The sequence below is a fragment of the Scyliorhinus canicula genome, chromosome 4 (assembly GCF_902713615.1).
Source record: "Scyliorhinus canicula chromosome 4, sScyCan1.1, whole genome shotgun sequence".
Taxonomy (NCBI): Eukaryota; Metazoa; Chordata; class Chondrichthyes; order Carcharhiniformes; family Scyliorhinidae; genus Scyliorhinus; species Scyliorhinus canicula.
The window spans coordinates 214,266,919-214,294,075 of NC_052149.1; the positions used below are offsets into that span (position 1 = coordinate 214,266,919).

Here is a 27,157-nt window from a genome sequence, read left to right on the forward strand (position 1 = left end):
TTTTAAGTTCTACAGTTTTTGTTTCTTTAATTCATTTAGGGGATGATGGCATCACTGGCCAGACCATCATATATTGCCCATACCTAGTTTCCCTTGAGAGCATGGTGATGAGCTGCTGCCTTGAAATGCTGCAGTCCCTGAATTGTTGATATACCCACAGTGGTGTTGCAGAGGGAGTTCCAGGATTATGGCCCAGTTGCAGTTAATAAACTGCGATCTAATTTCAAGTTGGGGTGGTGAGTGACTTGGAGGGGAACCTCCAGGCGGTGGGGTTCCCAGGTATCTGCTGCTCTTGTCCTTCTAGGTGATTACGATCGTGGGTTTGGAAGGTGTTGCCTAAGGAACCTTGGTGAGTTCATGCAGTGCATCTTGTAAATGGTAAACACTGCTGCTACTTGTCGGTGGTGGATGGATTGAATGTTTGTGCAAATGGTAGCAATCGAGTAGGATGCGTTATCCTGGATGGTGTCAAGCTTCTGAGTGGTGTTGGAGCTTCACTCATCCAGGCAAGTGGAGAGTATTCCATTACACTCCTGACCTGTGCCTTGTAGATAGTGGACAGATTTTGGGGAGTTGGGAGGTGAGTTACTCGCCACAGGATTCCTAGACTTTCCTAGACTTTTACCTGCTCTGGTAGCCACAGTATTTGTATGGCTAGTTCAGTTTCTCGTCAACAGTAACCCAGGATGTTTGATAGTGGGGGATTCAGCAATGGCGATGCTATTGATGGAGAAATAATTGGCTGGGTTGGATTTGTCCCAAATCTTTTGCACAAGGCAAACGTGGCCCATTTTCCAAATTTACAGGTAGATGTCAGTGTTGTATCCGTAAAGGAAGAGATTCCAGTACAGTATCAATCATTATTCACTCTGGGTTGTTGCATTCCATAGCTGGCATATAAGTGTCCCAACATGACTTGAGGTAAAACTTTCCTTTCAATATTTAATCAACTTTCTTCATTAGCATCCTTCAAACCTCCACTCTCTTCATAACAAACTCTATTTCGAAGGAGTTAATTGACAATATAATAACTGCTTTTGCTAGACATCTATTCTCTGAACTTGATAATCTGGGAAACCTTTTTTGTAAACCTCCTAGTCTTGCTTGTGTTATGGGCCATGGTTTAGAGTAACCCAAAGTGTATCATGGAGTCCACCTGACCCACAACTTTTAATAGATTGTGGTTATGAAGCACACACGTGCCTACTTTACAGGTGTGGTGCAACAGAGAGCTAAAGTACTTTTTCAATGTTTCTTTATGACACCAGTTAACACTTTATAAACCCACAGTAAACATCTTAAAAACTATCAACACCAATCATCTCCACAGATACAATATTCTATAAGTAACCCTTAATCTTTCCTTGCAACATCCATAAGGCAAATACCCTCTGCAACACAGACATCGGGTTTAAATTCTCTACTGAGAGCAGTTATCACTTTTAAATTAGCAAGTGATTTGAAGACATTCCTTTCATGCAAAAATAATTCCGAATCACACCTGGTTTTGCTGGATGCAGCTCCCAATCTGCAAACCAAAACTAAACACACCCTGTAGCTGCTAGCTCAATGACAAAAGTGAAAGACAGCCAACCCAGCTCCATCCACACTCTGACATCACTGCAACTATTTGACAAACACCCATTTCTTAAAGGTACACTCACATGACACTTGAGGCTTGCTAATTTTGTGTTTCTATCACGTTTTATTTAGTATAGAGTAGGTACATTGCTTAACTAAAGCTATTAATGTCTTTCAGCATTTTAAAGACGTCGTTTACATTTTCTGTCACTCATCTTGTCGTCTTTGACTTAAATTCACAACTTTCTGGTTTGTTTTCGCATCACCCTCCTTTCTCTTTTTCATCCCAACTGTCAGATGTTTTCAATTACTCTTTAAAGATCCATTGAACAGAACTGCTCAGAATATTCCAACTTGTACCAAAGAATAAAGTTATTCGGGGTTTTTTAAGGCTTGATATTTCAATTCTTTGAAATACAATTAATTATTGAGTTAACTATATTTGCATCATCTGGGGGCATTCAGTATACATTTAACCGTCACCTTCCAACTTTGTCAATTGACATTCATCCATAATCTATATACTTTGTCGACATTGTGCACCATTATCAATATTGTTTTTCATGGGATGTGAATGTCTCTAGCAAGGCCAGCATTTGTTGCCCATCCTTAATTACCATTGAGGTGGTGGTGAGTTGTCTTTCTGAAAACATCTGATGTAGGCATACCCACTATGCTGTTCGGGAAGTTCCAGGATTTTCATCCAACGACCGTAAGGAATGGATAGTGTATGGCTTGGAGGGGAACTTGCTTGGAGGGGAGGGTGGTGTTCACTCTTAATCTAAGGAGAGTAAAGGGTTAACAAGACTATGTTCATGTATATCAACACTAGATGGAATCACTGAGTAGTCTTATAAAATACTGCGTCTCTAAGCATTCTGGGAGTCTGATGGAGAAGCTGTTGGAGAAGTATAGTGTGAGGTTGAGAGTGTAGGTTGTATTAGAGAGAGTTTATTAATTACTGTAACATAGATTCAATGCTATTATTTTGTTGGCTGTTACTCAGTAGAGTGTGCAAACGATTTCAAGTAGTGTAAAATAAACTTTGCTTTGGTTTAAATATATAGCTTTATGTTCTTTGTAAACACTACGAATTTGGCTATCTTGGAGAACAATACAAGGAACATAACATGATACCAGTAGTGGAAATTCCTAACATTTCCAGGCATCTGTTGCCTTTGTCGGTCTCGGTGGTAGAGGTCTCTGGTTTAGAAGTCGCTGTCAAAGGAACCTTGGTAAATTGCTATTGCGTTTCTTGTATACAAGTGGTAATTGCTGCCACTGTGAGGGGAGTGAAGGTTTAGGATGATGGATCGCGTGCTGTTCAAGTGAGCTGCGTTGTCCTGGATGATATTAAGCCTTGAATATTATTGGAAATTCACTGATTCTTTGCAATTGGAGAATACTCCATCGCACTCCTGATTTGTGCCTTGTGGATGTTCAGCAGGATTTGCTGTCCCGAGCCCCTGGGCTAGTGCGTGATCAATTCCAGTCCCACTTGACCCAGGTGAAATTTAATTTTATTTAAAATGCCCGAGGTCATTGGCTGAACCCAACAAACTACAGTCACAAATTTTTAACTTTACCACAAGTAACCTTTTATGTACAGTATTACAATTAAACTGACAAAAAATATAACTGACTCTCAAATCCTCTCCAACCCCCTGCGAAGATGCAAGTTCCAGTCCAGATAACCAGGGAAAAGAATGTCTTGGATGACTAGAGTTAAGCAAACCATTTAGAAGAATTTAACAAAGAGTAAACAAGTTCGAGACCATTGCAGTAATTGGGTTTAAAGTGGGGCAGCAGACTTCAGAAGTAGATGGAACATTTGAAGCCATTTTAATACAATCTGGCAATTGAGGTAAAGCAATTGTGAACAGTTTTACAGCAGTCAAGATGAGCAAATATTAAAGGGTTGGTGTAAACCCCAGGACTAGATTCACTGTTAAAAGTGGAGCAGAATCTTTGTTTAAAAGTGTCTTTTTGAAAATATAAACTGGAGTTCAGAATGCCAACCACTAAAGGAAAGCATTATTATGAGATTATAAAGCCTGTTTTTTTTGAGTGGAGTTCAGAAGCTCTGTGACAATCCTCTGGTGGGGTTCTATGGAGAAATCTACAGACATTCTATTGAGGTTCAGAGTGGGGCGTGTATTTGACCACAGCCCATCTGTGTGATTAAAAGGGACTTTGTGTATTAGAGACCTTTGTAGCTTAAGATTAACATTGGTTATAAAACATCTTAATATCTATGTGTATTTGTTACACTAAGGGGAGGTAAAGGGGTACTGTACAATCCAACTTTTCATGTTTAAGGTATTTTTTCCTTGTTAAAAATAATTTGCGATCCTGCGACTTTCACATTTTAAAAAGTAAAAGTTACGGTCTTTGAGCCTGGGTTTCATTCTGAATCTTCCCATCCAGTTATAACATCAACTGGGATCAGAGCAAAAGTGGGAGTTTTTGTGGGATCTTAAATAGTGGAGAATGGGTTAGTGGATGCTAATTAATAATTATTCATTAGCATATTTTGAAACCTGGAAAACAAATTACTGGATGCTGAATAGTAAAATTTGTTCTGAAATGTATTGTCAAATGGAGGATTTGTGAATCATTTTAAAAGGGTAATTGGAGTTACTGTGCAGTATATTGTACAGGTTCCAATCCTAAATGGCATTTAAATTGTTAAGACTTTCCTTGAGTGGAAGATGTAACTCCAATCAAGAGTCAGTTTAACTGAATTAACAGATACACTTGAATTGGAATTACATGCAGGGGTAAACAAAGCTAAGATTATTGAAAGTGTAGTAATCCACAGGAGGCAGAGTTCCATCACCACACCAATATTTGGTGCTGGTTTAGCTCACTGAGCTAAATCGCAGGCTTTTAAAGCAGGCCAGCAGCACGGTTCGATTCCCGTACCAGCCTCCCCGGACAGGCGCCGGAATGTGGCGACTAGGGGCTTTTCACAGTAACTTCATTGAAGGCTACTCGTGACAATAAGCGATTTTCATTTCATATTTATTTACAATAACAATATTACAGGAGCAGCTACAAACAGTGCTGCTAGCAGTCCAGTCAACTTAAGACTGCTCACAGGTGATTATATGGGACCCCTCAATGAGCTATCATTGAGGGAGCTCATACTCCAATTGGCCAACCAATAAAGCCAATTGGAGTTCATTACAGAAAGCATAGTGAAATATTTAAAATTGAAACGATTGTCGGGGTCACCGATTTCTTCAAAAGTGAGGAAATTGAATTGGCTAAAATTCAATTACAAATGGAACGATACACGAAATAGAAAAGGAAAAGGAAATAGACATGGAAAGAGGAAGGTAAGAGCTTTTCTGAGGAAATTAGAAGTGGAGAAGTTAGCAATGGCAGGAAGAGAAAAGGAATGAGAATTGCAACTTAAAATGCTGGCAGTTAAATCAGAGACACTGGAGGAGGGCGAGGAAGGAAGTAATTCTAGACGTCAATCTAGTGGGAAAATATTTAAATTTGTACCAGATGTTCCAAAATTTGATGAAAAGGATGTGGAAACTTTCTTTATTTCTTTTGAAAAGGTAGCTAAACAGACAAAATGACTAAAATAAATGTGAACATCACTTTTACAAAGAAGACTGGTAGGTAGAGCTATTAAGGTATGTGAATCATTGTTGGAAGAGGTATCTGTAGATTACAATGAAAGCTATCCTTGGTGCATATGAGTTGGTTCCCGAGGCATATAGACAGAAATTTTGGATGTAAGAAAACAACTGGGATGAACTCTTACGAATTCGAAGGGCCAAAGCAAAATTACTTTTGGTTACGGGTGTTGAAGATAAAGAGAACATATGATACCCTTAGCGCTTTCAGCAGAATTTAAAGATTCACTTCCTTTGGTTATTAGGATGCATTTTGAGGAGCAAAAGGTTAAAACAGCTGGACAGGCAGGAGAGCTAGTTGATGATTTATGAGCTGGGCCACAGAATCTAACTTTGTTATGTCATCCTTTTAAACATGGGAAGGATAGAAAGTGGGACAGTGAAAAGAAAACAAATAGTCAAGAAAGAGATGAAACCATCAGGAAATTCCACTTTGAAACAAAGGTGAGGTGTTGAGGCCGGAAGTGACATTCTGAGCCAAAGTGTTTTCATAAAGTAGGACATATTAGGGCAGATTTCTGGAAATGAAATGAACAACCCGCTGCAGTAGCAGGAAAGGACGCATCTGAAAAGGAAATGGCTGTTAAAACTGTAACAGTCATGCAGGTGAAATGTACTCTTTCAGAATGTGTGAAAGTGGGTTAGAGCGCAAGATAGTTTGAAAATTATTTAAGCACTGGTGAAAGAAGTCAGGCTATTGGAGGTTCCAAATGTGTTTGTTTCAAATGGAGAGGTATTCCCTTCTTCAAATAACAAAATAAATAAACAAAGTAAAATTTTAAGGGATACAGGAGCAGATCAATCATTAATGGTGGCTGATTATACAATTTGTATTCCAGAATTATACAATTTGTATTGCAGAATTAATTAGATATTAATGGAACGCATGAACATGTTTATTTCTGTAAAGTTAAATTAAGTAATTTTGTAAATGGAATTGTTACAGTCAATGCTTTCTAAATTTCTTATTGAAGGAGTAGATTTCATCCTAGGTAATGATTTGACTTGTGGGGGCAACTGTATTGTAACAAGCAGTTAGTCATGGTGGTCTTGATGAACGTTTGGAAAATACTGTTGAGAAAAATTATACGCATATTGCAGATAAAAAGCTATTGAAGGGAATCGAAGGGAATTCTGTTGGGAATCACGCTATTGATTTTTGAGAGGTCCGGCAGTGCCCTACCTCTCTAAGTAGGGGCATACTCTTTCCCTCTCCTCTCCCCCCCCCCCCCCACACTCACACCAAGGGAATTGATGGGTCTCAACCCCCTACCACCATAAAATGCACGCAATACATGAAGTATAATGATATGAACATTGCAGTTATTTTGAGATCCATTCAAGCGTGAAGGGAAATAATAAGTAATCTCAACTTCTAGCTGTCTGGCAGCTTTCAATTACAGGCTACTAAAAGCTATTTCTCTTTGAAGTAATTAGAAGCCTTGCAGATCAAAGGATCTGAGGGGCCTTAAAGACTTATGATGTGGTTTTGTTTTTTTATTAAGTTAGCCTTGCTGCTTTTAGACATCTGTCTGAGGCAGTAGGTGTAAGGGACAGGTCCATGACAAAGCAGTGATTTTATTCACTGTTTCTGCCTGAAGGCAGGGATGACTTATGGGGATGAGGGTAGGGGGTCTCTGGTTAGGGGTGCTTGTGGGTCGGGTGGGCAGGATTTGCATCGTGGGGCAAAGGGCCCTCCGATGAACCTTGGGCGTGCCTACTTAAAGACTTGCCCCCTTGGTACACCGTGTTCCACCGGGTCAGGGCCACTTGTACCAATCCATGGCTTTGTGAATCCTGGCCCAGAGGGCTGAAGAATCATGGAGCTGTGGAGAATCCGCTGTCCATTTGCATTCTCCTGAGGGGTGTGAATCTCAATGCCTGCGGGAGACTAGAGTGTCGGAAATGGAGCAATACCTGTTTTTTGTAACAGGGCGTCGGTGAATTGTCCAATCAATTGTGACAGCTGCTTGTGCAAAACAAAAGTGTTGTGAGAAAGAAAGCTAGCTATCGGACAACTGTGAGTTACTGAGGGCTTACTTCAAACCGAGAGTAAAGGTTTTCAGTAGACTTAGAGGTGTGGAGACCATGCACAAGGCACCAACCGGCCACGGGAATGCCAATCTAGAGGGTGCTGACTCTGCAACCAATTGCCAGGGAATCGATAGCTGGACATAGAAACAGCGAGTCTGCTTTAAACAGAGAAAATATACAGCAGGGAAGACAGGCTGAGTAGCACAAATCAGGCAATCCAAAAATGGTGGGAAGAAAAAGGCACCATGGATGCACTTGATGAGGAGGAGAAATGGAACTCTTTATAAGGAAAGGTTCCAGTCATTCCTTAAAGCTAATCGGACACCAGCAGACCTGCATACTGAGTCCTTTCTCAGCTCGGTTGGGAGGAAAATATGTTACTACAGAATTTAGTACACGCAGCTAAACCTGTAGACAAGTCATATGATGAATTAATGATTGTCTTGCAAGAACAATTATCTCCCCATCCAGTATTAATCGCTGAAAGATTCCACTTTCATGGTCATGCACAGGAGGAAGAGGAAAATATTTCATAATTTGTTGCATCATTGCAAAAGCTAGCAAAATACTGAAAATCTAGGCCAGATTTTGGATGACGCACTTCGTAACCGATTAGCTATGCGGCCTCCTGAATGAAGCCATCCAAAGGAAATTGTTGACTGGTGGCGCATTAACCCTAAAATCTGCTGTAGAAATCAAAATGTCTATGGAGCTTGCTGCGAGAGAAGCTTTGCTGACTGGAGTTGGAGCTAAATTTCATTAGATGGAGTCTGTAAGAAGCAGGACCACCAAGAACCTACCATGTCCATCGCTGCAACCAAGTGGGGCATATGGCTCCAGATTGGTGGAACATGGAGAACAAATGCAAAAGTTGTAGTGTGTTGATCATGTTGCCAAGACATGTTTATGACTCCAACTTTCAGCACAAAGAAGTGTACTGTGAAAAATACCCACCGTGGACAGGGTGAATTTACCAGTTAAGTGATCCAACTGAAGACTCACTAAATACTGAAGTGTCAAGTCAGCTTAAGGAATTTAAGCTCGGCATTCTAGCTGTACAAGGAGGCAAGCAACAATTTTGGGTCTTTCCAAAATTAAATGGGAACACGAAGATGGAAGTGGATACGGGCACTGCAGTATCACTTCTATCTGAATCAATTATACCATCAGAAATTGAAGTATCTGCCATTGCAATCTTCTGATGTGGTCTTGAGGACATATACCAAGTAGATTGTGCCACTTCATTAAGGTGACTGTGGAAGCTAATGAGCAGAAAGTGGAGTTGCATCTTTCCGTTGTTTGAGGAAACTTTCCAGCATTGGTTAAGGAAGATCAAAACTGGGCCATCGTGAAACAACTTGAAGATCATTCATAGAATCAACAACTACTTCTGAGAAAGTCAGCAAAATGCTGATCTGTACCTTCTACCACTTATTGAAGATCTTGGCCTTTTCAGGCAGTCACAAATTTAGCAAAATTGATCTCTCCCAAATGAACTTTGCTATTAAGTCTCAATTGTTACTGACCATAGTGATGCAAAGGTCTGTTTTGGTATCTTGAGGCTTCCGTTCAGGATAACATCAGTACCGGCTCTCTTCCAATGATCTATGGATCAGGTCTTGACTGGGCTATCGGGTGCGCTATGCTACCTGGACAACATTTTGATTACAGGTCTGAATGAGCATGTAAAGAACGTACAGGATGTTCTTGCAAGGCTGCAACTATATAATCTCAGGATCAGGAAAGAGAAGTGCAAATTTTTAAAATCTTGTATTTATCACCTTGGGCATCGTCGTCCAAGACAATCTTTACAAAGAACCAAAAAAGATGTCCAAGACTCTGGATGCTGTACCACAAAAGAACATGATTCAGTCAAGATTAATTCTAGGATTATTAAATTACTATGGAAAGGTCATAACGCACTTAGCTTTGAAACAAACAAGCTTGGTCCTGGACGAAAGATTGTGAGGATGCTTACCAAAATGTCAAAAGGTTATTATAGGAATCAATTATCCCAAAACTGAAGCTGCAGTTTGCTTGTGACATGTTGCCCTGTGAGGTTGGAGCAATTGTCTCACATATAATACCTTCAGGCACTCTGCTCAACTTGAGAAGGGGGTATTTAAAAGTTCCACCATTATTTATCTGGCTGTCACTTTACTCTTTTGACCGACCATCGTCCCTTAATGTTTGGGCTGCATAAGGAGTTCTCTTTGCTCGCCGCTCGTCGATTACAATGTTGGGCACATGATTATGTTATAGAATATCATAGGGCTGAACACGTAGATACTTTGTATAGACTACTGCTGCAAGTTGAAGAACAAAAAGATGAGCACCAATCTGATGAAACGTCAATGACCTATTCCATCGGTCTAATGTAGAAAATGTTCTGGTAACTTCTTCTCCGGTGTAAATATGACAGATCCGGGGAAGATGTTGGACATGATTCAAAAAGGCACTCTCTAACATGAACACTGAGAATTTAGACTTTTTCCTTACCATGCGTCTTGAGTTGACAGTACAAAATTAGAGTATTGTTGTGAGGTATTGGAGGAATCATTCTGCCACGCCTATGAAGTAGAATCCTGGAACAACTGCTCGAGAACCATCCCGGTGTAGTTAGAATGAAGGAGTTAGTGAGAAACTATTTCTGGTGGCCCGGGTTGGATGCCCAAATAGAGGAGAAGGTGGGGTTATGCCCATCCTGCGCTGGGTTAAGAAATGTACTTCCACCACAACCTTTCTATCCTTGGGACTGGTCTACCAAGCATGCATTTGAAGTGGCCGGAAGTTGCCATCACGAAATCGACAATGACAGAACAGACCATAGAAAAATTTGACCAGGTATTTCAAGATTTGGGTGACCTGATTAAATGAGTGAAAACGGTTCTCCATTCACATCAGCCGAATTAGAGGACTACCTGAAGGGGTGTGGCATCCACCATATAAAATTTTCCCCTATCATCCAGCTACCAATGGCTTAGCGCCACGCTTTTGTACAATCGCTCAAGCATACAGTGAAGATTTTGAGGGATAAAGGCTCTCTAAATGTGTCAATAGCTTTCCAATGACACAGAAACACTGTACATTCAACAACACAAAGTTCACTGTGATGCTAGACTGTGTTCAAAAGGAAACTATGCGCACAGTTCGACATTTTGATCCCCCTTCAACGCTAGTCGGGCGACAGCATCAGGCGCTAATGGCTAGAAGGGAACAACATTTCAAATTGACAGCAGGGAACGTGTTCTTGGGAGAAATTACACCTCCGGACTCCAGAAACCGTATTAACTGAAACTGGTCCGATTTTCATATACTGTGCAAAGTGACGATGAACGAACTGTGTGCTGACCAATTATTGTCTGTGCGCAGTGAGTACAGAATCTGTAGCAGATGTTTTCACCACGGATGGATAGTGACATCAGGGTTCCTACAGCATCCCCTTGAGAGTCAATAGAAATAACTTGGGAAGTGGTGGTGTAAATGGTATTGTCACTGAGCTAGTAATGCAGAGACCACAGTAATGCTCTGGGAAGTCCAGTTTGAATCCCACTACAGCAGATGATAAAATTAGAATTTAAGAAAAAATCGTCCTCCTTACCTGGTCTGGCCTACATGTGACTCCAGATCCACAGCCACTCAAGTGTATGAAACTGCTTAAAAAATCTAACTGAAGGCCACGTAACATTGGCCGAGGAAATTACGAAAGCCAACTCTGCCCTGTCGACCCTGCAAATTCCTCCTTGTTAAAAGCTGGGGGCTAGTTGGATGAGCTATCTCAGGCTAGTCGAGCAATAGGCTGACATAGTCATGCTCGTAGAACCGTACCACCTGTGCTCACGGAATCATGATCTCACCAAATTCTCCCAGCATTGAACCTGCCGTCCAACACTCCCTTTCATCTTGACATGAATTTCCCATGGAATCTTCTGCCAATACCTGTCATGGCGGATCAATAATGCACTAAAGCCTGATTTCCCCGCGAAAATGCACCAGGACACATCAGGAACAATGATGTGCAGAATTCAGGACTCTCCTAAACCATCTTCAATGGTGGGTCAGTGATGCTGGGTGCCTTCTCCATATAGCACCCATATATAGGGGTGGGACACATCCAATCATGCCCGCCCTGCCATGGATATGCCACTAAACCCCTGGGTGCATAATGTCAAGATCAGATGATATGGTGTGGTTTCCAGCTGGAATCTGCAGTGGGAAGCACTCCCCACTCCCACCCCCACCACAGGATTTAATCACTGATGGGAGAATTCCACCCAATGTCCCAGACACCATCACCACCATCCCTGGGTATGTCCTGTCGCACAGGCAGGATGGGCCCAACAGAGGTGGTGGTACAGTGGTATGTAGTAGGAAGGGAGCTGCTCTGGGTATCCTTAACATCAACTCCGGACCCCAAGAAGCGTGGCTTCAGGTCAAACATGGGCAAGGGAATCTGCTGATTGCTGTGTACTGCTCCGCCGCAGCTGATGAATCAGTACCCCTCCATGTTGCGCACCTCTTGGAGGAACTGCTTGAGGGTGGCAAAGACAAAATTGTACTCTGGGTGGGGACTTCAATGTCCATCACCAAGAGAAGCTTGTTAGCATCACTACTGACTTGAGCTGCTCGGGTCCTGAAGGGCACAGCTGCCATATTGGTTCTGTGGCCGGTGGCGAGGCAACCGATCAAAGGGAAAAACAAGCATAACCTCGCCCTCACCAACCTGCCTACTGCAAATGCATCTGTCCATGACAGGGTTGGTGCTGTATTGACCATTGCACAGTCCATTTGGAGACTTAAGTTCATCGTAACATTGAGGATATCCTCCATTGTGTTCATAGAATCATAGAATGTACAGTGCAGAAGGAGGCCACTCAGCCCATCAAGTCTGCAACGGCCCTTGGAAAAAGCACTCTACCCAAGCCCACACCTCCACCCTATCCCTGTAACCCAGTAACCCCACCCCACCTTTTTGGAAATGAAGGGCAATTTAGCATGGCCAATTCACCTAACCTGCACATCTTTCGACTGTGGGAGGAAACCCGAGCACCTGGAGGAAACCCACGCAGACACTGGGAGAACGTGCAGACTCCGCACAGGCAGTGACCCAAGCCGGGAATCGAACCTGGAACCCTGGAGCTGTGAAGCAACTGTGCTAACCACTGTTACCGTGCTGTTCATGGTTGTGTGCAACCATCACCTTGGTAAATGGGATACAGATCTAGCAACTAAGTCTGGGCAACCATAATCAGCAGCATCAGAATTGTACTCTGCTACAATCTGTAACCCATGGCCTGGCATATCTCCCATTCTACCATTGCCACCATGCAACAAATGATAGACAGAGCTCAGCAATCCCACACAAACAGATCAAACTCTGCTGTCCTGCCACATCCAACCATGAATGGTGGTGGACAATTAAACAGCTTACTGGAGGAGCAGGCTCAGCCAATATCCCCATCCTCAATGATGAGGGAGCCCAGTACATCGATTCAAAAGATTAGGCTGAAGCATTTTCAAAATTCTTCAGCCAGAAGTGCTGAATGGTTGATCCATTTTGGCATCCAGAGCTCCCTAGCATCGCAGATAACAATCCTCAGCCAATTCAATACACTCATGTGATATCAAGAAATGACTGACAGCATTGGACACTGCCATGACAATATTTCAGCAATAGTACTGAAGACTTGGCATCCCACCAGCCAAGCTGTCCCAGTACAGCTACAACACCTGGCAAACTACCTGGCATCGTGGACAATTGCTCAGGTATGTCCTGTACATAAGAAACAGGACAAATCCAAACCAGCCAATTGCTGCCCCATCAGTCTATTCTCGATCATTGGTGATGTGATGGGAAGGGAGTCCATCCGCCAGCAGCACTTGTTTATCAATAACCTACTCAGTTCCACTAGGGCCATTTGGCTCTTGACCTCATTACAACCTTGGTTCAAGCATGGACAAACGAGCTGAACTCCAGTGGTGGTGGAGTGGCTGCCCTTGACATCAAATATCAAGGATCCCCTAGCAAAACTGGTTAATTTGAATTCGGTGTTATACCTAGCACTAAGAAAGATGGTTGTGATTGTTTAAGGCCAATCATTTCTGTTCCAGAGCATCACTACGTGTAGTACCCTCAGCCCAACAACCTTAGTTTCTTGATCAGTTACCTTCCCAGCATCATATGGTAAGAAATGGGAATATTTGTCGATGCCTGTGCAATGTTCAGCACCATTCTCCACTCCTGAGATACTGAAAATGCCCATGTCCAAATGCAGCAAGACCTGGTCAATATCCAGCCTTGGACTGCCCAGAGGCAAGTAACTACCTGGCATGTCTGTGGCATGAATATGACATCTCCTACAACAGATCATCTAACCATCGCCCCTTGACATTCAAAGGCATTACCATCACAGAATCCCCCACCAGCAACATTTTGGTTAGAACATAGAACATAGAACACTACAGCGCAGTACGGGCCCTTCGGCCCTCGATGTTGCACCGACCTGTGAAACCATCTGAAGCCTATCTGACCTACACTATTCCATTTTCATCCATATGTCTATCCAGTGACCACTTAAATGCCCTTAAAGTTGGCGAGTCTACTACTGTTGCAGGCAGGGCGTTCCACACCCCTACTACTCTCTGAGTAAAGAAACTGCCTCTGACATCTGTCCTATATCTATCACCCCTCAATTTAAAGCTATGTCCCCTCATGTTGGTCATCACCATCTGAGGAAAAAGACTCTCACTGTCCACCCTATCTAACCCTCTGACTATCTTATATGTCTCTATTAAGTCACCTCTCAGCCTTCTCCTCTCTAACGAAAACAACCTCAATTCCCTGAGCCTTTCCTCGTAAGACCTTCCCTCCATACCAGGCAACATCCTAGTAAATCTCCTCTGAACCCTTTCCAAAGCTTCCACATCCTTCCTATAATGTGGTGACCAGAACTGCACGCAGTACTCCAGGTGCGGCCGCACCAGAGTTATATACAGCTGCAGCATGACCTTGTGGTTCCGAAACTCAATCCCCCTGCTTATAAAGGCTAGCACACCATATGCCTTCTTAACAGCCCTATTAACCTGGGTGGCAACTTTCAGGGATTTATGTACCTGGATGCCGAGATCTCTCTGTTCATCTACACTACCAAGAATCTTGCCATTAGCCCAGTACTCTGCATTCCTGTTACTCCTTCCAAAGTGAACCACCTCACACTTTTCCGCATTAAACTCCATCTGCCACCTCTCAGCCCAGCTCTGCAGCTTATCTATGTCCCTCTGTATCCTATAACATCCTTCAGCACTATCCACAACTCCACCGACCTTCGTGTCATCTGCAAATTTACTAACCCATCCTTCTACACCCTCTTCCAGGTCATTTATAAAAATGACAAACAGCAGTGGCCCCAAAACAGATCCTTGCGGTACACCACTAGTAACTGAACTCCAGGATGAACATTTGCCATCAACCACCACCCTCTGTCTTCTTTCAGCTAGCCAATTACTGATCCAAACCGCTAAATCACCTTCAATTCCATACTTCCTTATTTTCTGCAATAGCCTACCGTGGGGAACCTTATCAAACGCCTTACTGAAATTCATATACACCACATCAACCGCTTTACCCTCATCCACCTGTTTGGTCACCTTCTCAAAAAACTCAATAAGGTTTGTGAGGCATGACCTACCCTTCACAAAACCGTGTTGACTATCGCTAATCAACTTGTTCTTTGTTGTGCAGAAACTTAACTTGACCAGCTATACACATACTGTGGCTACAAGAAGAGGTCATAAGTTAGAAATCCTACAGCAAATAACTCTCCTTCTGTCTCCCCAAAGTCTGTCACCATCTGCAAGGCACAAGTCGGGCGGGATATCATGGAATACTCTCCACTTGCCTGGATGAGTGCAGCTCAGGAGACCACTGTATAAAACTAGCAAATTGAATGTTAATTGGTGTTGCCTGATAAGAATAGGAGCATGAATTAATCACAATTAAGGTGTGTTCGGGTCTTCTTCGGAGTCGTGATGGTACAACACCCATTTCTCAAACAAGAAACTCTGGAGCTGTCAGTATTAATTAACCAATGAAAATTTGAGCAACGTTCTTCAGCTCTTTGGAGAGGTGGGGGTGGGGGGTGGGGGGAAGGCTGATTGTCACTTTCAGAAATATTGGATAACGTTCTACAAATTTCGTTTTTTTTCTCTACTCGGTTCCTGTGATGAAATTTAAGCTGGTCAATGTGTGGGGTTCAAACTGAAGAACACGATGCTCTTCTGTTTTTAGTAACTACTTTGTCCATGCTGAGAATTTGGAGTTTAGCTGTAACAGGTCAGATATGGTATGAAGCATCCTCTACTCTATTCCTACAACATATTTTAGCTCTAAATATAGAGTGCCATCATCTACTGCGCTAGTGTAATGTTTCATTTCCCACCTCTGTAATCTTGTACCCTCTTGAATCAGTGTTACAGTTTAGTGTAATGATGAATTGTGAGGCTGAATTTTACACTGGAGGTGGGCTGTCCATACCCCCCCAAACACAAGTCAGTGACAAGCCCGCAACTCTTTGGCTGCAGCTCGCCTCAGCCATTTAATAACTCTTGGGCTATTAATTCCCTCAAAACAAATTCTGCCCTCTTCAGTGAGGAAGTTTTACTTCCGAGAGCTGTCAATCAATCAATTGGCTGGAGCTGGACTTAGTCCTGCCAATGCCCTTGGAAGCTGTGGCCGCTGCTGGGACTGCTGGCAGTCCCTTGGTGTCGACATCCCTACTGCAGGTATAATGCCAGCAGTAGGAGGAGGACACCATTAAGTGCCCATTAATTGGTCAATGAAGAGCCTCAATTGGCCCATTGGTGAGTTGGCTGCCATAGGAACAGTGCAAAAGGAGGCCATTCGGCACATTGAGTCTGCACCAGGCCTCTGAAATAGCACCATTCGGGCCCAAAACCCTTCCTCATCCCCGTAATCCCACCTCGGGTCAATTTAGCAGTCAATCCACCTAACTTGCGTATTTTTGGACTATCCATCCAATGTTTTCCCTGCTACTGGTAAAATTGGAGAGGGGAAATGATATCAAGAAAGATATCAAGCATAACACCGCTGCCATGGTGGCCAATTTTGCACCCCATGCCATCTTGCCTTGCAGGTAAAATCTGTGGCTGATACTTATGCTGTTGTATGTAGGAAGAACTCACTTGTACTGTTCAACTTAATCATTCTTGATGCTTTTTCAATATTATTGATGTCCCTGTGGGGTAGAAGTGTTTACTTACCATGTTGCACAATTCCCCAATGATACAATTTGCCAAGAATCCACTTAGAAAATTACCAGAAAAATGAAGCTCGGCCAGTCGTTCCAGGATCAGCCCTGACAGTCCATCTGTATCTACATTGTGTGTAAGGTCATTGCTAAAACTTCCCTATAACCACATAATATTGTGTGACAAAATATTTGCTTTCTTTGATATCAATTCATATATGTCTGACGTGAATCATGGAGCCATTCTTTCTCTCTGCTGCATTCAAAGCTGCTTGCTGAAGCTTTCACCCTGATTAGATTTACACACTGGTAGAGCAAATAACAAAATGCTTTTAAAGGTCAAATGTATTGAGACGTTAACAAATCAAACCCCCACAAGTGGTTCCATGCACGAGATCTCTTGCCTAATAACAATGGGGATAAACAATGGGGGAAAATCATTGGTCAGATCAGTCCCCAGAGACGGCAGGTGTCTCTTAGGATATTTACTGATGGATGGATAAATGTGATGTCAGCCAGCCATGCATCTGGCAAGTTTGCCTTCTGGATCCATACAGATTAATGAGAGGAAAGTTAGCCAATGGTGAATACATGCAAACTACTTTGGGCAGCTGCGTTCCATTTAGTGTGAAAGTTCAGTTACAATGCAGTAGCTTAGTGTATAAACTGAATTAGCCATGGTTGAATTTGAGTTGCGTTCTTGTCTTGTGACACTCCCTATTGGTTGACCTTTTTACTATGTTATGACACTAAACATTGCATTTGTTGGATGGCAGCTACTTAAACTTTTTTTTTGCAAATAAAAAGGAAGCTTGCTCATTCTGGCCAATATTGTTTACACAGAATAAATCCTTCGAGCATGAAAAATGGCCCTTTCTTTAAAATTGTGTTCAGGGGAACTAAAACCAGAAGAGTCCGAAATCCTGTTTTTTACAAATGTATTGCACTTCCCACCGCCCAAATGTTGCTGTTCCATTGAGAAGCCACCTGTTCTCCATTTGCCTTCCTCTGCTGCATTAGGTGTCACCAAATGTTATTAATTACACAGTAAACATCTGAAAGTTAACCCTCCGATGCAAGTGCAATGGTTCTGTCCGAAGGAAGTCCATAGTTGCCCTTGATAAGACAGCAGCAGCGGGCTGCCACCTTGGACTGACTGCTGATTAGCGGAGTGGTTTGCCAGCCCAGAAGAGGCAACCATTTTGGTGTGAGAACTTTGTCACCAAACCAAGTAAGGGTAATCAGTTTCTTTCCCAAGAGGATATCAGTTGTCTTTTGATGCAGTCTGATGACTGCTTTAAGATAACTTAATTGTAACATTTTTCTAATTTAAGAAATAAGTTAAGAATATTTGAGATTTAGTCACATATATCACAGACTGGTAAAACACAGTGCAGAAGGAGGCCATTCGGCCCATCCGTCTGCACCTTGGAAAGAGCACCCTACTTAGGCCCACCCCTCCACCCTATCCCAGTAACCCCACCTAACCATTTTGGACGTAAGGGACAATTTAACATAGCCAATCCACCTAACCTGCACAACTTTGGACTGTGGGAGGAAGTGGGAATACCCGAAGGAAACCCACGCAGACACTGGGAGAAAGTGCAAACTCCACACAGGCAGTCACCCGAGGCTGGAATTGAACGCGGGTCCCTGGAGCTGTGAGGCAGCAGTGCTAACCACTGTGCCATCGTGCTGCTGAATAGAGGTTTCATGGGTCATTAACGTCATAGAATTTTGAAGCAGAAGAAGTAATTTGCTCTATGCTCTTTCTCAGTTATCCATTTAGACCCAAGCCCCTGCCTTTCCCTTGACCTTTTTTATTTATTTTCATGCATGTATCTACATTCCTTTTAAAGCTAATATAGATTGATTTCTGATATTTTCTGAGAATTCAACAACCTTTGCATAAAGTATTTCTAACCTCCGCCTTCATTGGTTTGTTAAACAATTCACGAGCAAGTACAGCAAGTGTTACCACCCCCCATGTTCCCAACTCTTTCTGTATCTGACACGAGCAGCCTTCCTAGCTCCCAGGTTACAGGTGTTAATTTTCAATTATATTAATACATTGGCACCAGCTATGATTTTAAATGCACAGAAGATTCTAATTCTTTTTTGTCCAACGTATTAATCCTACTCCCGGAACTTTGTGCATCCCAAGTTTCATTTGATTGAATCTTTATTATAAAGTTGCTTTTCTGAATCACTCTGGTGAGAACAATTTATGGAAGATGGGAGTGAATTAAAATATTGGTAAAGCTATTTTTCTTTAAAGGTGTAGTTTTTTTTAAAAAAAACTTGGATTCACATTCTATGACATTTTGTTTTTAACTGAAGAAATTATTCAATTAAGTGCAACCATTAATCTATGCCTCCAAAATCAATCCATGAGCCCTGGAGGTAAGGTCACTTTAGTGCGGGGACTAGTCAGCTGGGTGGGTGACCATCCTCTCTACCATTCTATAGGCAGCAATTCATTTCTGCATACTTGTGGAGTGTTCCACAGTAGAATAGGGCACACTGGAATGAAAAGCACTCTGCTGTGTTTCTTTTAATTACATGCACAGTCTTCATGAATCAAATGGAAAGGTTGCTTATAGTTCCACTAGCAAGTGGATTTGGCTGTTTTACGCAGTGTAAGAAGTCGGAGAGCACTCGCTTAGATTTGACAGCTAATTATCCCTGAGTCACGAATGGAAGAGTCCACTTAATTGTTCATGCCAATGCTGGAGCTTAAAGTCATACATACACCAGCTGTGCAGGGAGTTCGCAGGAATATGCTGCAAAGTAGTATCTTTGTAAGGAGCTGGGTCGTTGTGTGGAGGAAACTAAACTTTTTTTTAAACATTTAGTGGAACGAAGTAAAATCACTTGAGCAATTTAAGCTTGAATCTTAACTTTCAGTAACTTCGTAAACTACGAGGAAATCGACATTTAACTTGAGTGATTAACTTAAGAAAAAAGTTCTATTTAATTTATTGAGCCAGACTCCTGGTAACCTCTGCAAGGCTTTCCCACTTGGTGTGACCCTTCTCAGTAAGATGATTATAAAACGTGAGTATCAACTGAAGACGTTTTTCTTTTCCAGTGTTGTGTCAAACTAATTTACAATTGAGATTTCTTCATTTGAAATGTAGCTGCTTTGAGATTCACTGAACTGTTGGTGGAATGATCATTGGGCTAATTTATTAAAATTTTTATGGTATTAGAATATTCATAAGCTAGTGAAATAGAGGCTTTAGTAAGGGTCACGAATAAATGCGACAACTTCTATTTTTTTTAATGATTTGTACCAGGTACTGGTAACTGGAGCTTTAAACATCTTTTAATCATTGAAAGATCTTCCAAATGAGCAGTAGCTGCTTTGGCATCAGTCTGTTCATGTTTTAGGTGGATGAGGGGAATGGAACAGTGGAATTAACTCCCGTTCCATGATGCATAGGCTGAAGACCAAAGATCACTCTGAAGGGATGACATCTGTTTTCCACTAGGATTGAACCTTTTGTGTATTATATTTACTAAGCCAGTAAATATTTTTGTGCTTCAGAATGTATGTCACCATTGAATCGTTAACCATTGCTGTGATCGGTTTGTATTGCAAGAAACTTATTTCAGACAAACCAAGGAATGTATTTCATTTGTACTATAGTGAAGCTGTGATGTAGAGTTCAGACAGAATTGCTGTTTTTCTGAGTCATCAACAATATATGCTTTATTTTCTTAAATAATATGACATACGTCTGTAAAAATGGTGCAAGACAAAGTGCTGCTGTCTCTGATTCTTGTTGAAAGCTTAATTTCTATACAGAGTCATGCTATTACAGTGAAAACGTTCGGATTGTCAGTTACTCTAAGAAAAATTCATGGTGATTTAAAAAGTGAGTTAGCAGCAAATATTCTAGAGCGGGGATCGCACCCATTATTAACCATGAGATCAATCTCCATCTGTCTCTCTCTATATTGCAAGACGATCACCCCATTTTATTTTCCCAATTCTCCTGCTGAGGTATCATTTCGACATTGCCAGCCTTTATCATCACAGACAAACTCCAATCTATCGTCGCTGTATATCCGTATACATACACTTCCCGACAGGACTCGTTGCGTAGCAAGAGCAGAAACACGTGCGAATGTTTCTTTTGCCTTCTCTAATGCAGGTGCCAAGGTAAGTTGTAGCCTCCTAACTGAGATCAGCTCACTTAGCATGGACCAGGTTTGGTGTCCAGTGAATTCTTGAACTGAATGACTGCGCCCTTTCAATCATCCACTTGGTTGTTGATGGGCTTTGGGGTGTAAGTAACAAAATGTCACTACAGTGCAGTTGACAACATATCAAGGCTTCATGTTAAACATGGGCAAGAAAACCACCTGATGATTACCGCTAATGGATTTATATGAGTAATAATCTGCATAAATTTACATATCAATGGAAATTGCCCAGGTTGGTCGGACATTAGATTTGGATGTAAGGTAGCAGTACCATGTGCATTACCAGTCAACACTTTTTAAATATCCTACTTTGTTGGAATACATGTGATGACTCTACCAAATGAACATAGGTTCTGAACCTGTCAGGGTGACAGTGAAAGAATAAGTTAAACTTTCTTGTGTCCTTTCCAACAGCAATTGGTGAGTTAATGACTGAAATTAGTCAAGAAATTAGTCGAAGCCTGGAAGCAAGTTGCCTGGACAGCCTCCTGCTGTTGGGGGATAAACTACTTTATCTTACCTTATGTTGTTTCTTTCTGTTTGTTATGCACATGTATTAAAGAATTCAATTGGGGGTTAATATCATAGTGTTCGAGGGAAACCAGCAGTATCGGGCAGACTTGGGACTGGTGGAACTTTATAATCTGACAATATTCTTAACAATTAGAAATACCATCCACCACACAAGCATCACAACTCCAAAATAACTCTTATTGAACTAGTCTTGTGCATAAGAAAACCTTTGATAATGTAAAGGAATAGAGCTTGAGCACCAATGAAAGGGAATCAAAGGAATGACTTCAAATGGTTTCCATAAGTTTTGATTAAAGTGAAGATAATTTAGGCACCGTGCATTTAGAGTACTATTCCTTCTACTCTGAATCTCTCTGACTTGAACTGACCTACATTGGTGGACATAATGCTACATTAGAACACTGCCATTGAACATGCTAAAATTGGCACTATTATTTTGTAATGCCATAGGGGTAGATGGTTTGAGAAGTGGAAATTATGCACTTCCAAACTTAGACTTCATACATGTGGTTGAAAGAGTATAGGGGGAGGCGTAGCATAGTGGTATTGTCACTGGACTAGTAATCCAGAGAACCCCCAAGGGAAGATCTGGGGACCTGGATTTGAAACCCACCACAGCAGGTGGTGGAATTTAAACTCAACATATCTACAGCTAAAAGTCTAACAATGACCATGAAACCATTGTCGATTATCGTGAAACCCATCTGGTTCACTTCGAGAAGGAAATCTGTCATCCTTACCTGGTCTGGCCTACTTGTGTCTCCAGACCACAGCCATGTGGTTGACTCTTCCACTCCATTGTATTCAACCATTACAAAAACACAAAACAACAATGGCAAACCCAGCTCTGTTGACCCTGCAAAGTCCTCCTTACTAACATCTAGGGGCTTGTGCAAAAGTTGGGAGAGCCGTCTCACAGACTCATCAAACAGTGGCTTGACATGTCCCAGACAGCACTATCACCATTCCTGACTCACCAGCAAGGCTGGCACAGTGGTATACGGGAGGGAGGGACTCGCCCTGGGAGTCCTCAACATCGCCTCTGCACCCCATAAACTCTCATGACTTCATGTTAAACATGGGCAAGAAAACCACCACATGATTACCGCTAATGGATTTATATGAATAATAATCTGCACAAGTTAACATACAAATGTTTATGGCACATCACAAATTCACCGTTTTTAAAAATGTGTTTACGGGTTGTGAGCATCGCTGGTTAGGCCAGCAGTTATTTCCCATCCATAGTTACCCTTCAGAAAGTGGTGGTGAGTTGCTTTTTTGAACCTCTGCAGTCTTTGAGGTGTAGGTACACCCACTGTGCTGTTGGGGAGGGAGTTCCAGGATTTTGCCCCAGAAACAGTAAAGGAATAGTGATATATTTCCAAGTCAGGATGGTGAGTGAATTGGAGGGAAACATCCAGGCGGTGGGGTTCCCAGCAGTATCTGCTGCTCTTGTCCTTCTAGATGGTAGTGGCCGTGAGTTTGGAAGGTGCTGTCTAAGGAACCTTTGAGTTACTGCAGTGCATTTTGTAGATGGTGTGTACGGCTGCTACTGTGCATCCGTGGTGGAGGGTTTGAATGTTTGTGGTAGGAGGAGTAATCAAGTGGTCTGCTTTGTCCTGCATGGTATCGAGGTTCTTGAGTGTTGGTGGAGCTGCATTCATCCAGGCAAGTGGAGAATATTCCATTACACTCCTGATTTGTGCCTTGTAGATGGTGGACAGGCTTTCGGGGGTGAGGAGGTGTTACTCGCCATAGGATTCCTTGCCTTTTGACCTGCCCTGGTAGCAACAGTAGCACTGTGGTTAGCACAGTTCAGTTTCTGATCAATGGTAACCTCCAGGATGTTGATTGTGGGGATTCCATGATGGTAATGCCATTGAATGTCATGGGGTGATGGTTAGATCCTCTCGTAGGAGATGGTCATTGCCTGGCACTTGTAGTCCGAATATAACTTGCCATTTGTCAGCCCGAGCCTGTATATTGCCCAGGACTTGCTGCATTTGGACACGGACTGCTTCATTATCTGAGGAGTTGCGAATGGTGCTGATCATTGTGCAGTCATCTGCAAGCAACCCTACTTCTGACCTTATGATGGAAGGGAGGTCATTGATGGAGCAGCTGAAGATGGTTGGGCCCAGGACACTACCCCAAGGAACTCCTTCAGTGACGTCCTGGAGCTGAGATGATTGACTTCCAACCACCACAACCATCTCCCTTTGTACCAGCGGAGAGTTCCCCCATGATTCCCATTGACTCCAGTTTAGCTAGGGCTCTTTAATGCCATACTCGGCCAAATGCTGCCTTGATGTCAAGGACAGTCACTCTCACCTCCCTCTGGAATTCAGCTCCTTTGTCCATCTTTGAGCCAAGGCTGTAATGAGGTCTGGAGCTGAGAAATGCTGATGGAGCCTAAACTCTGCGTTCGTGAGTAGGTTATTGCAAGTGCCGCTTGATACTGTTGATGACTCCTTCCATTGCTTAGCTGAATACCATTTACCTTCTGGATACTGGTCGATCTGAACTGGAAACCAGTGAGATATTCCCGATCTTGCATGAATTGAGCAATTTCTACTGGTGTCCTTTGCCATATAACAGTCTAAAACAGCAAGATTTTCTTCCAATTTCCGAAACTGTCTTCAAACTGCACTGTTTAAATACTCTTGTCTAGAGTTCAAAATAGGACTTTAATTGAAAGGATTTCTTTAGGCACTGGGCTATTAGAGATGAAAAGAATGAGAAAAGTACATGTTCGTGAACTAAATAATATGAGTGAGGTGTATCAAAATAGAGTTCTGGTATGTGTTGGGAGGACATTTAAGGAACTTTACACTATAGATGAGTGGATAGTGGAACATTACGTCAGTGGTATGAGTGTGACTAATTCAAATTTGGCCCAAGGCAAAACAAAAGTATAATGAGCAGGGGTGATGCGTCCTGGTGTTTTCCAGCGCACACTACTTATACTGTACTGTATAGAATGCATGGCAAAAGAATCTGCAGCAAGAATGTAAAAAATCCATAGCCAATATAGGGAGGGCATTGTGCTTGGGAACACTGGCAGCTGGTGTGTACGTGCATCTGCGTGTGGTAAGCTACTGTGTTCTGGAGACGGTTATGCTCAATCAAGCAATCCAAGACTCCAGTAGATACTAGATAAGAATGATTTGGATCCGCATGGATTATAGATGAGGCCAACGTTAGCACTGCCAAGTTTTCAAAGGCTGCCAGGTTTCCTGATTACTTTTGGGAGGAGACAGATTGTCAAACAAACATCAAGCCAAAAACATCCATTAGGCTAAATTGAACTGAGGCTGCAAGGGGTGGATTTCCTCCTTTTCATTTGCAAAAAAATGAGCTTCTTAATTGCTCAGTGTTCGGACTCTCCAACTGCAGATTTAAAATTATTTTCAGGTTGATTATTTTGGTGAATTATGGACTTGTGTTACAAATCCAATGAACTGGGAATATTTAGCAGTGCAATAATATGCAGTATTTGAAGTCTGAGCATATGTGTTCAGCTCAACAGTACCAATGATGTAATGATACTTAATGTGCAACAAAGGAGTCCATTCAGTGTTGTTTTCAGGCCTATGAATTGTCGGCCAATGCCAGCAAAACATAAGGCACAGAGTTTCTCTCAAAAAGGCAGCTGAGCGACTGGCCCATTGAGTGCATATTGTATAGAGGGCATCAGGAAGCGATCTAGTGGATTATCTCCATTTTGCCACCTGGGCAGTAACCATATGGGGTAGATCACCCATTTTGTTTTTAGAAACCCCACCTGATTTTCATCCATTGAAAGTGCCTCACCATCCGTTGCAAATGTATGTTTCTTATTGATTGATTGCGATGGGGAGTTGGAAATCAGCCCCTCCCCTCACTGAAGATTAAGGCTTTGAGATTTGGGGGCTGAGCAGCAATTGTGAAATCTGTGGTGCCATACAACTCCTGCCTATAAAATCTAACCTAATTTATTTGGACAGAAGTGGCATTGCATTCTGTGTGCGAACCCTACTGTATGGGAAGGTGTGAATGGATTATTTCACTGCAATCATATGGAATTCTAACTAATTCTCAATCGGGGTCCCACACTTGAAGCAGGATTACTGTAGAGTGATCAGAATTGGGACAATTGACTATTTTCCCCAACCCTTCCCTGCCTCGTGAACACCAAGGATAATCGAAGCAGTCCCACTGTTGTCAGAATTTCATTTGGGTGATTCAGCATGGACAGTGCTTTGTACTCTGAACCTTTCTGCTGTGTACAATTCAGTGCCAGAAGACTACCTTTTGAAGTCCCTCTTCCATTTCCGAATCCCTTTATCTGTTTGGTCAATTTAAATGGATTTGTATTTAGTCAAACAACTGAAATAAATACTTGGTTCCTTTATTAAAATTTTAAAACCAACGTAAGCTTTTAGCATTGGCAATATTGAAGAGGGAAAGTTTCTCCTCCCCCCCCCCCCCCCCCCCCCCCCAAATTGTAGAATTATTTTAGAACTTATTGTACTGTCCCTTTAAAACACATTATTGTTAAATTGCAGGAAAATCCTTTTATTTAATGTTGATTATTCATTAGATAATTATTGTGATTAAACACCGAAGGAATTTAGTAATTGAATGACATCTGTTGCTTCTAGTTCAATGTCCATGTGACCTTTTAATTATGATGGCAGATGGCTGGCAAGGATTCTTTTGAGGACCTGAATAACCAGCAATCTGTGGTGCCACCAACTACTAGACACCCACATTCAACTGGGAGGCGACAGAGAAGTTCATGTGACTGGAAAACATCTGCCACATCTCTGTAAACTTCACAAAATTCTTTAACTCATTTACCTTCCACAAGATTATTTTGCCCATTTGGGCACAGGAAAGACTGACTTGTTCAACATTGCACTATGACACTCTAGGGAGATTAGTTCATGTCTATGCGGCATTTCTTTTTTAAAAAATAACAATTGTAAATTTTAAAAATAAAAACAAGAGACCGATTGGAAACCTTTCTGTGACAGAACCTATGATGTAATCAGTGAAATATTTATTACAGGAAAGCAAAGCAGCATAAATTCAGTTTTAAAACCGGTCATGATATTTTTATGGTCTAATTGTGTGGGTAGAAAGCATACTTGTGCTGGTTAAGGATAATGTGCAAGTTTTGAAATATTAGTTTTTTAAAAATGAGCTGGGGTGTCTTCAAATTCTGCTGATTCGCCTCATTCCATGCTATAAGCAGAACTAAGCAATCCCTTAACCCCCATCAAAGCTGTATAGCCCTGCCCCCTTCATTTACGAATCGTGGTGGGCAACTAAACAACTGAGGATGAGATTGCATAAACATTTGCATCCTCCATGATGGTGAAGCCTTGTGTTCCTGGCAAAGGCCAGGCTGAAACATTTGCAACCATCTTCAGCCAGAATTACGGAGTGAATGACTATCTTGACCTCCTCTTCCTGAAATCCCCAGCACCGCAGATGGAAGTCTTCAGCCAATTCAATTTACTCAACATAATATCAAGAAATGCTGCAAAATTAATGTGCTTCTTGCCAAACTGTTCAGGGCAGCTGCCACATTGGCATCTAATCATCTCCTGTGAACCCTCACCCATCATCAACATGAGGTTCAACATTGACCAGAAATGTAACTGAAATACTGTTGCTAATCGAGCAGACCAAAGGCTGGAAATTCTGTGAAAAGCTGACTCCCCAAAGCCTGTCCCCCATCTACGAGACACCAGTCTGGAGTGTGATGGAATATGCTCCACTTGCCTCCATGTGCACAACTTGAACAATACTCGAGGTTTGACATCATCTAGGACAAAACTGCCTGCTTGGCAACCCGTCCGCTCCCTCCACCACTGAAACACATAG

General features: G+C 42.1%; 1 protein-coding gene across 5 annotated transcripts in view; it reads left to right on the top strand.

Annotated features, from left to right (window-relative positions):
- The window catches only part of si:dkeyp-23e4.3 (rho GTPase-activating protein 7), a 206,259-nt gene that overhangs the window by 133,435 nt on the left and 45,667 nt on the right, over window positions 1-27,157 (top strand). For 2 of the 5 annotated variants that reach the window (XM_038796043.1, XM_038796046.1), the window contains exon 1: window positions 19,295-19,591. The exons of the other annotated variants lie outside the window; for them this stretch is intronic. In XM_038796043.1, the coding sequence (XP_038651971.1) occupies window positions 19,579-19,591 (13 nt within the window). In that variant the 5' untranslated portion in view covers window positions 19,295-19,578. Of the gene's footprint in view, window positions 1-19,294; window positions 19,592-27,157 lie in introns of those variants that run through there. 5 annotated transcript variants of the gene reach the window in all.